Source organism: Anopheles nili, chromosome X (genome assembly GCF_943737925.1).
Source record: "Anopheles nili chromosome X, idAnoNiliSN_F5_01, whole genome shotgun sequence".
Classification (NCBI taxonomy): domain Eukaryota; kingdom Metazoa; phylum Arthropoda; class Insecta; order Diptera; family Culicidae; genus Anopheles; species Anopheles nili.
The window spans coordinates 10,632,285-10,648,247 of NC_071293.1; the positions used below are offsets into that span (position 1 = coordinate 10,632,285).

The window sequence follows — 15,963 nt, forward strand, 5'->3', positions numbered from 1 at the left end:
GGCTTTTGTCAGGGACGCCAATGGATCGATACTCGCGCGTAGAGGTTCTTAGATATATGTAGTCACGCCGTCAAGCGTGGATAGGCGCCGGTGTTTATCCGATTGTCCGATCCGGACATTTGTTTTTTTCGTTTTCAACAGACAAACCGTGCGGTGTTGCAGCGCAGCAACGCCAATGATGCAAGCCAGCGCAAAAATAGACCAAATTTTTGCGGCCCACAGCCACCCGAGAGCTACTGAGACACCCAGACACACGAGGGGAGAAGTAGTCTCTTTTTAGAATGCCCTCGCCTTGCTTATACCACGACGTTGTACTACAGGTCCTGTTTTGAGGCAAATTACACCTCGCCCCTTTTGCCGTTGCTAAATCTGTCAGTCAATCAATACTGCGATAAAAAAAGAGAGGAACAGAACCTACTGCTGACTTGCGATGACTCCCCGCGGTGTTGTACATCAGCAGCGCCATCTGTCGATTCGTCCCGGTAGCCTATTGAGCACGGTGTGTTATCGGGCGGGCATATTTCGAGCGTGTCCCATAAGGGGTGGACAAGTACTCTATGTCGTGGGGGGTTTTTGGGTCTGTTGGGTTGGGTCTCAACACCTCCCAACGTCAGGTGATAAGAAAGAGAAAGAGAGAGAGAGGGAGAGTGGAAAAGCGATGAACACGAGGTCACCAGTCAATAGGAGCCACCCCTTATTTGTGATCTTCAAGAATTCCGAAAGCACAACGTACGTGAGGGGAAAATCTGAAAAGAAGTGAATTAAAAAACGAAAAAAGAGGGAACGAAAGTGAAGCCTCTTTCTCTTTCTCTCTATCTTTCTCGCTCTGTCATGCTTCCTGTGAATCAACGCGCGGTGGTTCGCTTCTTGCACACTCAATCTGTTCCCTTCTTCACCTCTCCTCCTCCTCACCCCCCCTCCCCTCCCCACCCGTCCACCAATCATCACCGGCGAGTCGGACCTGAGTCAGTGAGGCCAAACAGCGTCTTGACGTCGTCATTAGAAGCAGTGCAGAATTTAAGTCTCAACATCGCGTGTTGGGATTTCTCGTGGGCTCAGCGAGAAGCAGTAGTTGGGTTGGGGGATTGAAGCAAAGCGAGAAGTGGACATGCTGGTGATGCGGCAACCATGCACATCAACCGAGCCATCTCCTCCTCCTCCTTCTCCTCCCGTGCTTCTTTTCCGACCTATCCTTTTCAATGCTCCCATTTCACCTCCACCTTCGGGCCCTTCTCGCCTAACCTCAAAAAGGGGGTATGAAAGAGTAATGAACGTGCATTGCACACTCATAGGGTTGGTTGGCCGGGGGTGGGGGGGAAGGGGAGACAGCTGGGTGGAGCATGGGGTGGAGGCCGCAAATCGACCGAAAAGAAAGCGCACACCACACCATCATCGTAGTCGTCGTCGTTGTCGACGAATCGGGCCGCCATGTTTGCCCGCTGACGTTTGCCACCGTCAGCCATATTGATTCGATTGTTGCGACCTGGTGGTGTGTACACGGTCCGTTTCTTTCCGTTTTTTGTATGATTTTGTTTGCCCGTTGTTGCTGTCTTCCTTTTCCACCTTTTTTTTTCTTCTTCTCCACGCTGTGTGCTTTAGCGCGCGCGCCAGTGTCGGTGTGTTTGTGTATAATGCACGCTAAGGGTGGAATGTGCCCCTAGCAAGGGGTGGAGGTTGTGTGCCCAGGAAACAGGGGGGGAAGGGAGGGAGGGATCAAGAAAATCGAGAAACGGGCCCATGTTCTTGCCTGCCTTCCTGCGGTGTGTTATATCTGCATACATTATACGATACGAAACGTAAGAGAGAAGATAAAAAATCGCTCCACCAGACGGGATTGAAGATGAGTTACTCTTGCGCCATTCCTGCGTGTGTCAGAGCGAGACGCGGCTAGAATGAGCCTGTTTTTTTTTTTTTTGATTGGTGTCTCATTATCAACTCGCCACTGAGTCCTTCGTCGTTTTTCTGTTGAGATCCTGGCAGCGTTTTTTTTGGTTTAGTTCTCGCTCCCTGTTTGCTGTTGGTGTTCGAGCTTTCCCACGGTTTTCTCGGCGTAATGATGGATAGGGGGAAGAGGGGGGGGGGGCAAGATGGCGGAGCGGCGCAATTGCGCAAGAAGAGGAAGAAGAACAACCGCGAAAACCTCGCGATAGTGCGCCCTTCGTATGCCGCCGACGTGTATCATCTGCGATGCGTATGCTTGCCTCAGCTGCCTTTACCCTTCCCCTCTTTTCCCCACCCCCTCTTCTCACTATCTCTCTCTCGCTCTCGTGTGGGGGTTTGGGAACCCGGGACGCGCGCAACCCGCCACAAAAACCGGCGCCTTCGCATTTGCTTCTGTGTGCATTCACCGTTCAATATGTTTTCAAGTCTACTTGCCCGTCCGCCCTCGAGTCGATTGGTGTTGGTGTGTGTGTGTGTGTGTGTGTGTGTGTGTGCGCGTGCGAGCGCGGGTGTAGAGGATATTGTGATCCAGTGCCCGCTGCGCGCACCACCGTCACCTCCTTGGGCCCGTCTCGTCGGCGTTACGGTAGTATGCGTGAATGGTGCCGCGTACGCCTGCGTCTGGCTTCAACCTATCCTACCTTGCGTGTTTGTGTGTATGTATCTCTGTGTGTGTACGTCTCCCTTGCACTCCTTTCCCTTCTGCCTCGGGCGACACCAACACCAACACCAAGGTGCGCTCTCTATTGCTCCTTAGGCAAGCAAACAGCCAACAACAACGCACGTTCCGCGGCAACATTTTCAGTTCAAGCCCATGTGTGGCTCGAACACTCGCGGCTTTTGAGCGCATAAGTGTGTTCGTAAAGCCCACGTACGCCCGGCAGCGTGTGCGTGGGTCTGCTGGCAGTGCTAAGGAGCTGCTTTGTAAAACAAAGCAAACACACCTAAACGGGACCTTCGGTGGGCAATTATTAAATTTAACTGCCCATCGGAAAAGCGAGGGAACGAAAGTACGTCCATAAACAACAAAAAAAAAGAGAAGAAACAATAAAACAAGCAAGCGGCCAAGCGCTCCCGAGCCTCACCGAGGCGCGCACACTCACGACGCCCCCTCTCGTGGCCCTTGGCGCCAACCAACACCACCAAAAAACCCAACCTGCCCGCCGAGTGCAGTGTGTGGCTCTTGCCCACTATCATCTTACTCCGGATTGCTTACCAATCACTACCGATCGCCATTTGGGGCGGTCGTAAAAGCGCACGCATACAAGCGTGAGTGCTGCCGCTCTCGTGCAACGTACGGTGCAACCGGTCGCGCTAGCGTGTATGTGTACGAGAGAGAGAGAGAGAGTGACGGAGAAGCACAGTGCCTACCGTTTGGCAATTAAAGCGCGTCTCAGTGGGTGAACCACTACGAGAGGAGCCAGTGGTGCAACACGAGGGGAAACAGCAGCATGTTGTCGTTCGTACGGTAATAAAAGTGTACAATTACGCGCTCTCGCTCTGTCTGTGGTTGTTGGTTTTTGGTTGTTGCTGCTGTTGGTTGTACTCCACCAAACTTCGGGAGGTGTCCTGTGTTTGGCAGGGTCCTGTCCTTCTTTTTTTTTGTGATTGTGGCCATCAAATCCTGCGTTTTAGTTTTTGGGCAAGCCGTTCCGGGGGCTTTCTGCAACCTCGATCAAAAATCAATGCCCCCCTCCCACGCCAAGTGCGCTGATTATAATGTGGTGTGCGTGTAATGTTGCCTAGATAACGGGCTTTAGAGCAGGGATGAGTAACCTGGTTGTGTGATTTTTGGCCGACCCAAGGACTAGCCTTCTCTCGCTTGGAGATTGCACGGTTCCCAGTGTACAGGAGAGTTTTCCGAGTTTTCAACACCGACAGAGTACGTATACATCCGTCAAAAGCTGCGTTTGGGTTGAGAATAAGCGCGTAACTGGTGGCCTAGCGACAAGGGCACGTAAAGGGCCATAGACACACACTGCATCGTGTGCATTTATCGGTTACATAAGAACCGGAAGTAAATATTCGCCCTGACAACAGCAAGTATTAGGTGCGCCACTAAGTTCGCTACTGACGGCACGGGAGGCCATAATGTAGAACAGACGGTCACATATCGCATGTTGTATACATGTTCTTAGAGCTCATTACTGATTACGGGGTTTTGCATTATACACTCATGGTTGATTGAAAATGAGCGATTTGCTGCCAAATAAGCGCCGTTTTGCAGGAGAGTATTGATTTTCCTTTGCAAATCGCACGCAGCCTGACGTTTATCCGTAGCTGAAAAATGTGTGCGAATGTGCCATCCTAAGTGAAACGTTGTCACGAAATATGTTGCATCGTTTCAAAATAACGATATCGACGTTGATGACCGTTAACGTGAAAAGAGACTAACTGTTTAGAATTTCAAATCATAGGAAACCTTAACAACAGACACTTTGACCGTACGAGAATGCTGAGCCTTTTAACAGTTCGCATGCGGGTAACGTATTTTTACGTTTTTCTGTCTCCTGGTTTACAAGATTTGTGGTGGTTAACGGGTATTCACGTACGTACGAAATATATGGGAGATTACTAAAACCAGCGTTGATAACATGAAAGTCCTTTTACAAAAAAAATACTAGTTTTCGGAACACTCAGAAAGTATTTACCAGAGCTTTAGCAGAGTGCCTGAAAAAAATCCTAATTTGAAAAAAGGAGAAACAATCTTTCGTAGAAAGAATGATATAATGGCCAATGTTTGACAATCAATGAAAGAGGTCAGTCTCATCACCTTTTAACCGTTCGGCGGAAATGAAAGCAAGTTGCAACATTTATCGTGATCGTGGACACAAAATTATACAGCCAAAAATGCTTTGATCGATTTTAACAAATACATGAAAAGAGTAGATCGGCCCGATAAGGATTTGTCGTATTATAGTTTTTTATTACATAAAACAACAAAGTGGACAAAGCGCTTAGCAATGTACCAATCTGTAGCAATCTACCTGAATGTTGATGTAGCAATCTACCTGAAATTAGAAAAACTAGTAAAATATCAAAGACATGTAAACATACATTGGAGAAAATTGTTGATGCCGGGAAAATCCACAAACGAAACGAAACATGTACCATAAAAACGGAGCAGTTTTCGATTTTTTTCGAACCTTCTGTATAACTAAATGTGTTATAAACCTCATTTTAAAGTTCTGTAGCCTTTCTTAAACTTTTATATTTATACAAAAAAAGGATAGTGTTAAAATGATGAAGTTAATGTCAGTAAGATAATGCTCTTGATCTGATAATAGTGTTATCTGAACTTAATGGAACTCAATAACCCAAAATCGATCCATATTTACCAAAATACAATCGAATGCAAAAGCGTGATTTTGCAGCATAATAATAGCTGGTATCACGTAACAAAACTCTTTAAAAACCTCCTTAGAAATAATCATATGAGAAATTTTACCTCTCGAGGTAATTTCTATAAAACGAGTAACAATTGTTTGTCAAAATTGATGAATAATTTCCTTGATAAAATGGGCGCAAACGTAGTTGCGCTGGTAGAACATAGTGCGTGACTAAATACGTAGATTGTGAACCTAATACATAGTCATTTGTGCTTCGGACGTCATGAATCTGCTAATGAATACACTTTTATCTCGGTTTAGTATGGGCTCTTCGGTATACGGCTGTTTGCTTCAACAACATTTTTCAATGTATGCCTTTGTTTCGTAAATGGTGATTTTTGGATTCGTTATACAGTGTATTTACGCCTAATTCCATCAGTAAAGATTATCTTAGCCTATATTAAGTACTCGAGGTGTTAGGCAGTAAAATGATTAAAATAACTAAGAACTCGTGAATTTGAAGAAATTTGTTCATTATGCGAGTTGTAGAGTACTTCTCTCTTTATCGCTAGTATAATTGCTCTCGATCGATCAATCAGTTCAATCAGCTGGTTTATGGTGTGGAAATTAAAATTTTAACAACTCGATAGGTTTTCTGAAAAAGAAAAGATGCAAATATAGACGAAAACAAGGGCGTTTTGTGTCAATTGTATGTCTCCACCAATACAAGGACGCTCCGATTGTTATTCTTACTGTCATGTGAAAAGGCTCGTGTTGCGTTGCAGATGCGTAGCTAGAATTCTCCATGTTTGCTTGATATCTTTCTGTGTTGCAAGTACAATACTCGAAATCAATAGCGGCTTTGATCGGCTAATAATGTGCCGTGATTTCCATTACGTAAATGGCACTATTGGTGGGCAAAAGCTAAATAATGTAGAAACAAGACCTTAACCTCACATCCCATCTTGCATTGCATCTAGCGGCCATGTTGCAATTTCAATATGTACAACTGACTAACCTGCATTGTACATTCTCGATGGAAGTAAAGTGTTTAAGTTTAACTTTTTCCCATTTATGTGCACTCTATGTGCACAAGAAATGCCTGGTACAACGCTATTCTAATAGTTGCGCTTAAGCAATTGTAATGCAAGAAGAGGAAGATCTAAAGTTAGGTTATATTCTTCATACGGTTACACATCGCTCTCGTAGTACATTATCACTTGTTCCCAACGGTTCATTCTCCTCATGTGCTACGGCTGTGAAATTATCGATAGACGCACACACCACCACGTGTGTTACACGAAACGGACAACAACTAGCGCTCGCGTATTGGTGGCGTGCCTCCATGCGCGCTCTTTAATGCGTTATTACCTGTGCTTTTTTTTGCCTATTCTCGTCTAATTTTCCCGTTACCTTTTCTTCCCCCCCCACCCCGGGGTTTCTTCTTCATTTTCCGGACCGTTTCCATCCGCCGGTCGGGCTGAAAACAGATGTCGGCCGGTACGCAGCTGCAGATGGCACCGCAGACAACAATAGTACAACAAGTTGGCCAAGTCGATCAAACCGCGTCGCACCATCACCACTCATCGCATCATCTGCAGCAGCAGCAGCAGCAGCAGCAACAGCAGCAGCAGCAGCAACAAACGCATCATCATCCGCAGCACTTCAGCAGCAACAATCAACCGCATCATCAACAGCAGGTGGCGACGGTGCTGACCACGCACCAGCAGCAAACGTCACCCGCTGCTACAACGGCAGCCATTGCTGCTGCTCTCGGCGGTGGTGTGGGTGTTGGTGGCAGCGGCACGAGTGGTGGTGGTAGCGGCGGCAACAGCAGCAGCAACAACAACAACAACACCGGCACCGTCAGCAGCAACTGCATCTCGTTGCCGGTTTCGGCGCAATCGACGACGACCACGACAACAACGACGGCGGCAGCGAATGCCGGACATCCCACGGTTCATGGTGGCAGCCTCCAGCAGCAACAGCAACAACAGCAGCAGCAGCAGCAGCAACAACACCATCCCCATCATACGCACCTCCACCATAACAACAACAAGGATCAGGACTCGAACATGAGCACCGGTTCGTCGCACAGTGATAAGGAGGCGGATACGATCGTGAGCAGCGCGATGGCGTCGGCGGTGGCCGCGGCGCTGGCGGTTGCGGTGGCCCCCACCCCCGAGAAGGTCCCCCGGGCGGCGTCCGAGCGCAAACGGAAGCGGAAAGCTCCGGACGACAACGGCGGTCCAGGAGGTGGCGGTGGCGGGGGAATGGGGTGCGGTGGGGCGGGCAGTGGCGCCGGGGGTCATTTTCGTGATAGTAGAGATAATATTAAGGGCCTGCGGCTGTCGATGCCGTCGCTCAGTGATACTAAGAAAATTAATGAATATTTTTCTAAACACACGGTGATGGCGGCGGCGGCGGCGGCTGCTTCGTCGCTCCGCGTGCCCTCGCACCATGGCGGTGGCACCACCGTTAGCAGTAGTAGTAGTAGCGCGTTAGCCGGTGGTATAGTGTCCCCGACCACCACCACCACCATCCCGTCGGCCGGAAGTGGCGGCAACAATGGGGCCGCATCCGGTGCCACCGGTGTTGGAGCGTTAGGAGCAATAACGAGTAGCCCGCACGTGGATCCGGGTGGTGGTGGTGGCACCGGGACCGTAACCGTGACGACGGGTCCCAACCGGAAGAGCCCCAACCCGCAGCAGCAGTCACCCCACCCGACCGGCCAGTACCCGATGTTTCCTCCTAGTCCGCAAACGCCCCATCTTCCGGTGGCCGCCACGAGTGCTGCGAATCTTGGCAGCAATGGCAGCAGTACCGAGCTGTTCGCCACCGGTGGAAGCGGTCGGGGTCAGCGGCAGCAGGTGGTGGTGGGTGGTGGGGCGGTGGCAGGGGCGGCGGCCTCCGTTGCAGCACCATTGCCGCCGGGGTCGCCCAGCAACGCTTCCGTACTAGTTCCTCCGGCCGTTTCGGCGGCTGCTGCAGCGGCGGCGGCGATAGCGGCAGCGGCGGCGGCTGCGGCCACATCGTCACCCTCCGCCACCACTGTGCTGTCACCTATCACCACACCCATCGTCAGCTCGTCGCCGGCCACGACGACGACGATATCGGGCGTGTCGATGCAGCAACAGCAGCACCAGCAGCAACAGCAACAGCAGCAGCAACAACAGTATCACCCTATCGTAGTAGTGGCCAATTGCAGCACGTCGTCAAGCGTGCACCAGAAGCAAACGGGCGCGATCACCTCGGCTAGCAGTCAGCAGAAGCAACAGCAACAACAGTCGATCAACCATCAAAATCAAGCAAACCAGCAGCAGCAGCAGCAGCAACAGCAGCAACCTTCGCCAGCTGGAGTCACTCAGCAGCAACAGCAACGAGATTCACAATCCCAGACGGCGTTAGCGTCGCAGCAAACGGGAGGACAAGCTGCGCAAAACTCTACGCTTGTTGCGGCCAGCAATATTCAGCAACAGCAACAACAGCAGGGTAATGGAGCCACCCCGACGACAGCCACCTCGGCTGGAAGCAACTGCAACTCTGGCACCGTGAGCGATCATCATCACCAGCGCGTGACGCTGGTATCGTGCAGCAACACGAGCAGCAACAGCAGCAGTAATGGTGGAGCTGCTGGAGGACCTTTACCGGTTGCGAACTCCCCAACTGGTGAGCTACCAAGCGGTGTTGGGGGCAACAACGCACCCCACACAACGTCGGTGGCAACCTCGACGACAAGCAGCAGTAGCAGCAGCAACAACAACAACAACAACAATTCCATTCTACAACTTCCTGGTGGTGCCGTCGTGACGACGACACCCGCCAAATCGATTGCGCAGAAGTTGCAGATGCAGCAAAGCTCCACACCATCGTCGACGGCGGCTGGTGGTGGTGGGGGTGTGCAGAGTGAAACCGGAGGTAGCAGCAACAATGGCGGCACCTTCGGCAGCAGCAAGTTCGGGCAGCAACCGCAACAGCAACCGCAATCGGGCGTCTCCTCGACGGCGACCCTCATGCTGACGAAGTTTGTGCAGACTGACCTAACGCAGGCGGACATTACCGAGCGGGATCACGACTTCGAGACCAGCCGGACGCGGGTGGACGAGCTGTCGCGGTTGTCGGATGAACAGAAGTGTCAGCTGAGCGTGCACCAGAAGGCGATCGAGCAGCACAAAAGCCAGATCAGCAAGTGCGTTGAGGTGGTGAAGAAGCTGCTGAAGCAGAAGAGCAACATCGAGAAGAAGGAGGCGCGGCAGAAGTGCATGCAGAATAGGTTGCGGCTTGGGCAGTTTGTGACGCAGCGTGTCGGTGCCACCTTCCAGGAGAACTGGACCGATGGTTACGCCTTTCAGGAGCTTGCAAAGTAAGCCCCCTCATCGGCGAGATGTTTGAAAAAGGATCTATCTAATCGGGTTTTTTTTTGTTTGTTCTTTCACAATTTCACAGACGCCAGGAGGAGATCACTGCCGAGCGGGAAGAGATCGATCGTCAGAAGAAGTTGCTGATGAAGAAGCGACCCACGAACAGCGAGGGAGGCCGAAAGCGCAACAACTCGTCAGCGACGGGTGGCGGTGCAAGTGGCACCGGTGGTACGGTTGACCGCGGTGGCAGTGGCCCGGGCGGAACGGGAAGTGGTGCCGGTGGTGCCGGTTCCCTCGGTGGCGGTGGTGTTGTCGGCAGCAACACCGGCAACGTTGGCAGTGGTGGAACCGGCTCGGCCCTGCACAACGGCAACGACAGCACGTTCCTGAAGCCGGACCCGGTGGTGAACAGCAATACCACGTTCACGCTGCAGGAGTACTACGAGTGTGATGAGATTCTGAAGCTGCGCCAGAATGCGCTCAAAAAGGAGGACGCCGATCTGCAGCTCGAGATGGAGAAGCTCGAACGGGAGCGCAATCTGCACATCCGCGAGCTGAAACGGATACACAACGAGGATCAGGTGCGCAAGAAGAGGGATCCTGTCAAAGGGGAAGACTCGCTTTTTTGGCTCCCAAAAGGATGGAGGGGGGGAGGGGGGCATGAATGGTCCTTTTTTTTACATTCTCATATCCACTTCTCACTGCAGTCGCGCTTTAACAATCATCCGGTGCTGAACGATCGATACCTGCTACTCATGCTGCTCGGTAAGGGTGGCTTTTCCGAAGTGCACAAGGCGTTCGACCTGAAGGAGCAACGCTATGTGGCTTGCAAAGTGCACCAGCTAAACAAAGACTGGAAGGAGGACAAGAAGGCGAACTACATCAAGTGAGTATACTGCGCGAGTTGAGTTGAACGTATTTCGAGGACTTTCAACATCGATTTCCTTTTTTCCACGTCCAATTACAGGCACGCGCTCAGGGAGTACAACATCCACAAGGCGCTCGATCATCCGCGGGTGGTGAAGCTGTACGACGTGTTCGAAATCGATGCCAACTCATTCTGCACCGTGCTGGAGTACTGCGACGGGCACGATCTGGACTTTTACCTGAAGCAGCACAAAACCATCCCGGAGAAAGAGGCCCGATCGATCATCATGCAGGTGCGTGTGGTGTTGCTGTCTTCAGGAGGAGTTGACGCAGGATCTAACCTCCAAAAACATTCTGCCCTTTCCCGCAGGTCGTGTCGGCCCTCAAGTATCTGAACGAGATCAAACCGCCCATCATACACTACGACCTGAAGCCGGGCAACATCCTGCTGACCGAGGGTAACGTGTGCGGTGAGATCAAGATTACCGACTTCGGTCTGTCGAAGGTGATGGACGAAGAGAACTATAACCCCGACCATGGTATGGACCTTACGTCACAAGGTGCTGGAACTTATTGGTGAGCAACGAAGCGCAGTGAGAGCCGGCGTGTGAATTTTTGATGTGTGATGGCAGTCCTCCCCATTTTCAAAAAGCGAACACTGTTCAAGCGATAGTAGACCTTCCTTTATACGCCCTTCCTGCTTCTGTGTCCTTGCTGACAGAAACCAACGTGTGTGAGCGCTTCTTAGCGTGATGGGGAACTGGGAGCTGATCGAGATTTGGGCTCCTTCTCCAAACCCTCAACGTGCTCTCGCAACACCATTAAGCATGCTAATTCTCGTGTTTTTTTCTTCTTCTTCCTTTCTTTCTCTACGAATTGCGTTATCCTTGCGTTGTTGCACCGCTGGGGTCAGGTATCTGCCACCGGAGTGCTTCGTTGTCGGTAAGAATCCACCGAAAATATCCTCCAAAGTGGACGTGTGGAGTGTCGGCGTCATCTTCTACCAGTGTCTGTACGGTAAGAAACCGTTCGGCCACAACCAGTCCCAGGCGACGATCCTGGAGGAGAACACGATCCTCAAAGCGACCGAGGTGCAGTTCGCCAACAAACCGACCGTGTCGAACGAGGCGAAGGTAGAGTGTTTCCTAAATCAACCGCCGGGGGTGTGTTGTAGATCACGTGTGCTGATTTTGTTTTTTTCTCTCTCACTCTCTCACTACTCGTAGAGCTTCATACGGGGGTGTCTCGCGTACCGGAAAGAAGACCGGATGGATGTGTTCGCGCTGGCAAAGCACGAGTACCTGCAACCACCGGTGTCGAAGCACAACCGTTCGTCGAACGCCCAGAACCAGCATGTCGGTGGGCAGAACAGTAGCACCGGCACCAGCGGTGCCGGTGGAGGCGGTGGTGGAGGCGGTGGCGGTGGTGGCGGTTCCGGTGGTTCCGGCGGTGCCGGTGGCAACCAGATCGGCCAGCAAACGTCCTTCTCCACTGGCATGTTCGGTAACATGAACCAGTCCAGCTCGTCGTAGCTAGTTTTCCCGAGCAGCGGCGGTACGGGTGGCAAGAAGGGGGGTGGCACACCGCCAGCAGGACCCACCGCCACGGTGACATCACCCGCGAACACCGTCTCCTCGATCTCACCCATCTCCAGCAAAACCTCCACCACCACCACCAGCACGTGCACCAGCGCCGCTACGATCACGACGATAACCGCCACGTGTGCCGTCACCGGTGGGTCATTGCCGTTGGCCATCGGTGCCACGGTTGCGCATCTTCCGAAGGTACCCACACCGAAGCTCATCGGTGGGCACCGCTCAATCCTGCTGCCAACGGTGCTTGGAACCGGCGGTACCCGGACTGGCGGGAACAACCCCATCGTCGGGTCGGTTGCTGCGATCGAAACACCACCGATCCCGGCCGGAAGTTCCCCAGCTGCTGCCCAAAGAAAGAACCGCATCGTGCTGCGACCGAGCAGCCTCACGGCCAGTACCACGACGACTCCCGCCAGCACTCCCACGGCGCCGCCCGTGGCCACTGGTGGTGGGTTTTTTGGCGTGCAACCCAAAAAGGGCATCATCATTCCGTCACCACTCGTCGGTCGAGCGAATGGCGGGCGCCGGCTGTTACCGACGGCCGGAACTTCTCCCGCCACCGTGCCATCCTTCAACCACAAACTGCCACCGCACCGGTTTGGCCGGCGCAGCATCATCGTGAAGCAGCACCAGCAGCAACACCCGGCGCTCGAACATCCGACGCATCCGCTCAACGACACCAATCAACCGCTGCTGCTACGCCGTCAACAGGACGCCAGCAAACCGGCACCGTATCAGCATCAACTGTTGCAGTTTCCACCGCTGCAGGAGGCGCTTTCCACCGGCAATGGGTTTCTGCCGGCCACGCGCAACGGTTGCAGCAACGCGAGCGTGTTGCTGCAGTGCAACGGCATCAATCAACTCGACGCTGGTGGTGGCGGGAAAAAGCAACAACCGCTGCTGCTGCTGCGCGCTTCCGGTTCCGGTGTTGGCATTTTTGGTGGTGGCGGCGGAGGCGGTGTTGCCGGCGGATACGGTGCTCTCAACAATCAGCTCCCGGCACCGGTGGTGGTCGGTGGAGGGCCGGTTGCGTCCGCCTCATCACCCCCACCATCGTCCTCGTCGTCTTCCTCGTCGGTGGTGGCGGCCACGGCGGCTGCGGCAGCTGCGGCGGCGGCTCATGCCCTGCTGGCTGGGCGGCATCATTGGCGGACTGATTAGCGCACGTGCCCCGGCGGTCGGTTGACGTGTTGTGCCGTCAATTTCCGGTCGAAGGATGTCGGAAGGATGCGGGCAGGGCGTACCGCCACAAGCTGCCAGATCCTTGCACTCAAACGCTTAAGGTCCTGCCGATGTTTGGCGCTCGTGGTTGGCGTACTGACACGCTAGATGGTGCTAGAGTTCATGAACGTGCGCGAGCGCGCACACACACACACACACACATTCCCAATTGCAGTAATACGATGTCAGCCCATCGGGAGAGGGGAGAGGGGAAAAGGAGTAGGAGAAGGGTGTAGGGCCAGCACCGACCGGAAGTAGGATAGCTCTACTTCGGGAGAGGCGTTCAAGAAGGTTCAAGAAGAAGGAAAAACAGTATCAAAAATTCTACTGCTAGACTAATAGGAGGTTCCGCTGCTCGGTTGGATTCCTTTTCGTTTTAATTTTTGTACAGACTTCCGGTTTTTTTTTCTCTCCTGCATGACCTAGGCCACGTTCTTTTGGGGCCGCAAATAATTATTATAATTCTTATCATTATCATCCTTTTATCGTATATGCCGGCCGACACCACTACAATTTAAGGATTGTACGATATAATGTGAATTTATAAAATTGTATATTAAAAGCATTTGTGTGCGGTGTCGGTAGGGGGGAAGGGGTAGGAGAGGGGCCGCACCGCGTTGCAATGCGTGAACAGCAGATTCCTCTATTTCTACACGAAGTTTGTTTTTAAACCGCCCCATAACTTTATCTAAACAAAAAAAAACCCCTCAAAAATCACTTCGCATCTGTCGCTGTATAAGTGCAGGCCCCCCAGAAGGGGGGAAGAAGGGGGAGGAGAGTAACAAAAAAAATGCAAAAATCGAGCGTTCCGTCGCATCCTGTTGTCGGCTTCCGGCAGAGCTGTTGGTTGAGATGCGCGTGGCAAATGCTACTACCCAGTCTGTCAGTGGTTTTTGTTTCTATTTGTTATACCATTTTGTATGCCCCTCGCCTCATTAACCGCTAGAATTAGCTAGTTCCCATCGCAGTCACGATCGAACTAGATGTGCAGTTCGCCTGCCCTTATAAGGAAAGCTACACACATAGGCTCTCGTAAGGCTCTGTATATATATAAATGCAATCGAATGCGGTACAATCGCTGTTTTGCGTGATTACTTCTCTCTGTATGCTTTTTATCTAGGCACTGTATTTTTTAATATATGTATCATTCCACGTTTTGTAGCTCCCCTGACCCTCGGTAAAGCATGTGAAAGTCCCGATTGGTTTGAACTGTTGCTGGTAAACCCCGCTCAACGCGGTTTCGATTAACGCCAAATTCACTGTAACGTGGGTCGATTACAGCAAACAGACTCTTCTTGTTCTAGAAGGTCGAGACCAGCAATGAGATTAACAAAATATTTGTCAGTTCTGCTGCAAAATACACGAACTGCCAATTTCAAAGGGGTTTTCAACATGGATTCGCTTAGGCAAAAGAGTTGTATTTGTGTTTTTTTTATTTTGTTTGAGCGAACAACATCCGCCTGCCAATAAGGCTGATATTAGTGACGGTGCACAATATCTCTTGCGTGTATTTGCTCTTTGGAATCCTTGGAGTCGGATAGCTCTATATTTTCAAAATCATTCCGAAGAATGTAAGTGGATAATTGAATTTTGACGGATCCTTTTTGGTGCAAATTAATGCTGATCGATCATTGTTTTTCGTAGCATATAGTATGAAGACCATTGTAAAATGTTTTGACATGTTTTGTAAACATCGCGTAACGCCACTTCTTTAATAGCTCTACAACCGGTGGTAGGGTCAAGGCCTACATTGGGCTAACTAAGCTAAGGTTTCCTGTGACTTGGAAATTTCACGTAGCTGGATAATCAGCGTTCGGGCGAGGCGGCTCAGACGAGATTCGACTCAGATACTATCATGTGTTTGTGCCGCACGCTAAAGTTTCGGCTATCGAGGCTCCCAAAACGTAACGCCACTACTTCTTCGTAAATGGCTAAATAAGCGTTTTGTGGTCACAATGCCTTCCTTGTTGAGGCTTTCTATGTCTTGAATATCCAGAATTTCCTCCTCAATCAATCCTGCGAACATCGTAAACGCATTGTAGCACTGAGGTTCATGAAAGGTGATACGAATTTTGGGAGGTTCTAGCAATAATGGTTTGCCAAAGGTCAATTTTTTTTTGCAATATGTTCATATCGCAATTTCAATTCAATTTCGCATAACATATCGCAGTTTCAAAACGCTCACGAAATGTAATGACAAAGGTAGTAGAGTATTTGTTTAGTGCCGGGGAAAAGCGAGAGTGAATCACATAACATTGCGCGTAGAATTTCCTACGCGAAGAGAAGGAACAGGTGCGTTAAATCAGGACCCATTTGGTGGCATGTGTGTATGTGTGTGTGTCAATATACTCATACAATTGTACAGACGAAAAATGGAATAGTTTTAAGCAGCAAGTTAAAAACAAAACTCACAGAAAATCGTAAAACTTTGGGGTTTTGTAAAAATGTACGCGACAGCAGTGAGGCGTAGCAAGACAATTTAAACCTGGCTCCCAAAAACGTATGTACAGAAAACGAATTACAAAGCAAGTAAGGGTATAAAAGCAAACGATCGAACGAGTTGAGCAAGATACACCGGAAGGCTTTTAACAAACAATAAGGGTTGGTAAATCGGGGCACCGGACGACCCAGCCCGTAAAGTCCTTTTAG

At 51.0% G+C, this 15,963-nt stretch overlaps 1 protein-coding gene across 1 annotated transcript in view; it reads left to right on the forward strand.

Annotated features, from left to right (window-relative positions):
- LOC128729164 (serine/threonine-protein kinase tousled-like 1) overlaps positions 1-12,030 on the forward strand; it is a 28,736-nt gene extending 16,706 nt beyond the window's left edge. The window contains exons 2-8 of the mRNA XM_053822819.1: positions 6,761-9,633; positions 9,717-10,212; positions 10,339-10,517; positions 10,599-10,791; positions 10,869-11,074; positions 11,412-11,631; positions 11,725-12,030. Coding sequence (XP_053678794.1) covers positions 6,761-9,633; positions 9,717-10,212; positions 10,339-10,517; positions 10,599-10,791; positions 10,869-11,074; positions 11,412-11,631; positions 11,725-12,030 — 4,473 coding nt within the window. The remainder of the gene's footprint in view (positions 1-6,760; positions 9,634-9,716; positions 10,213-10,338; positions 10,518-10,598; positions 10,792-10,868; positions 11,075-11,411; positions 11,632-11,724) is intronic.
- The last annotated feature ends 3,933 nt before the right edge of the window (positions 12,031-15,963 follow it).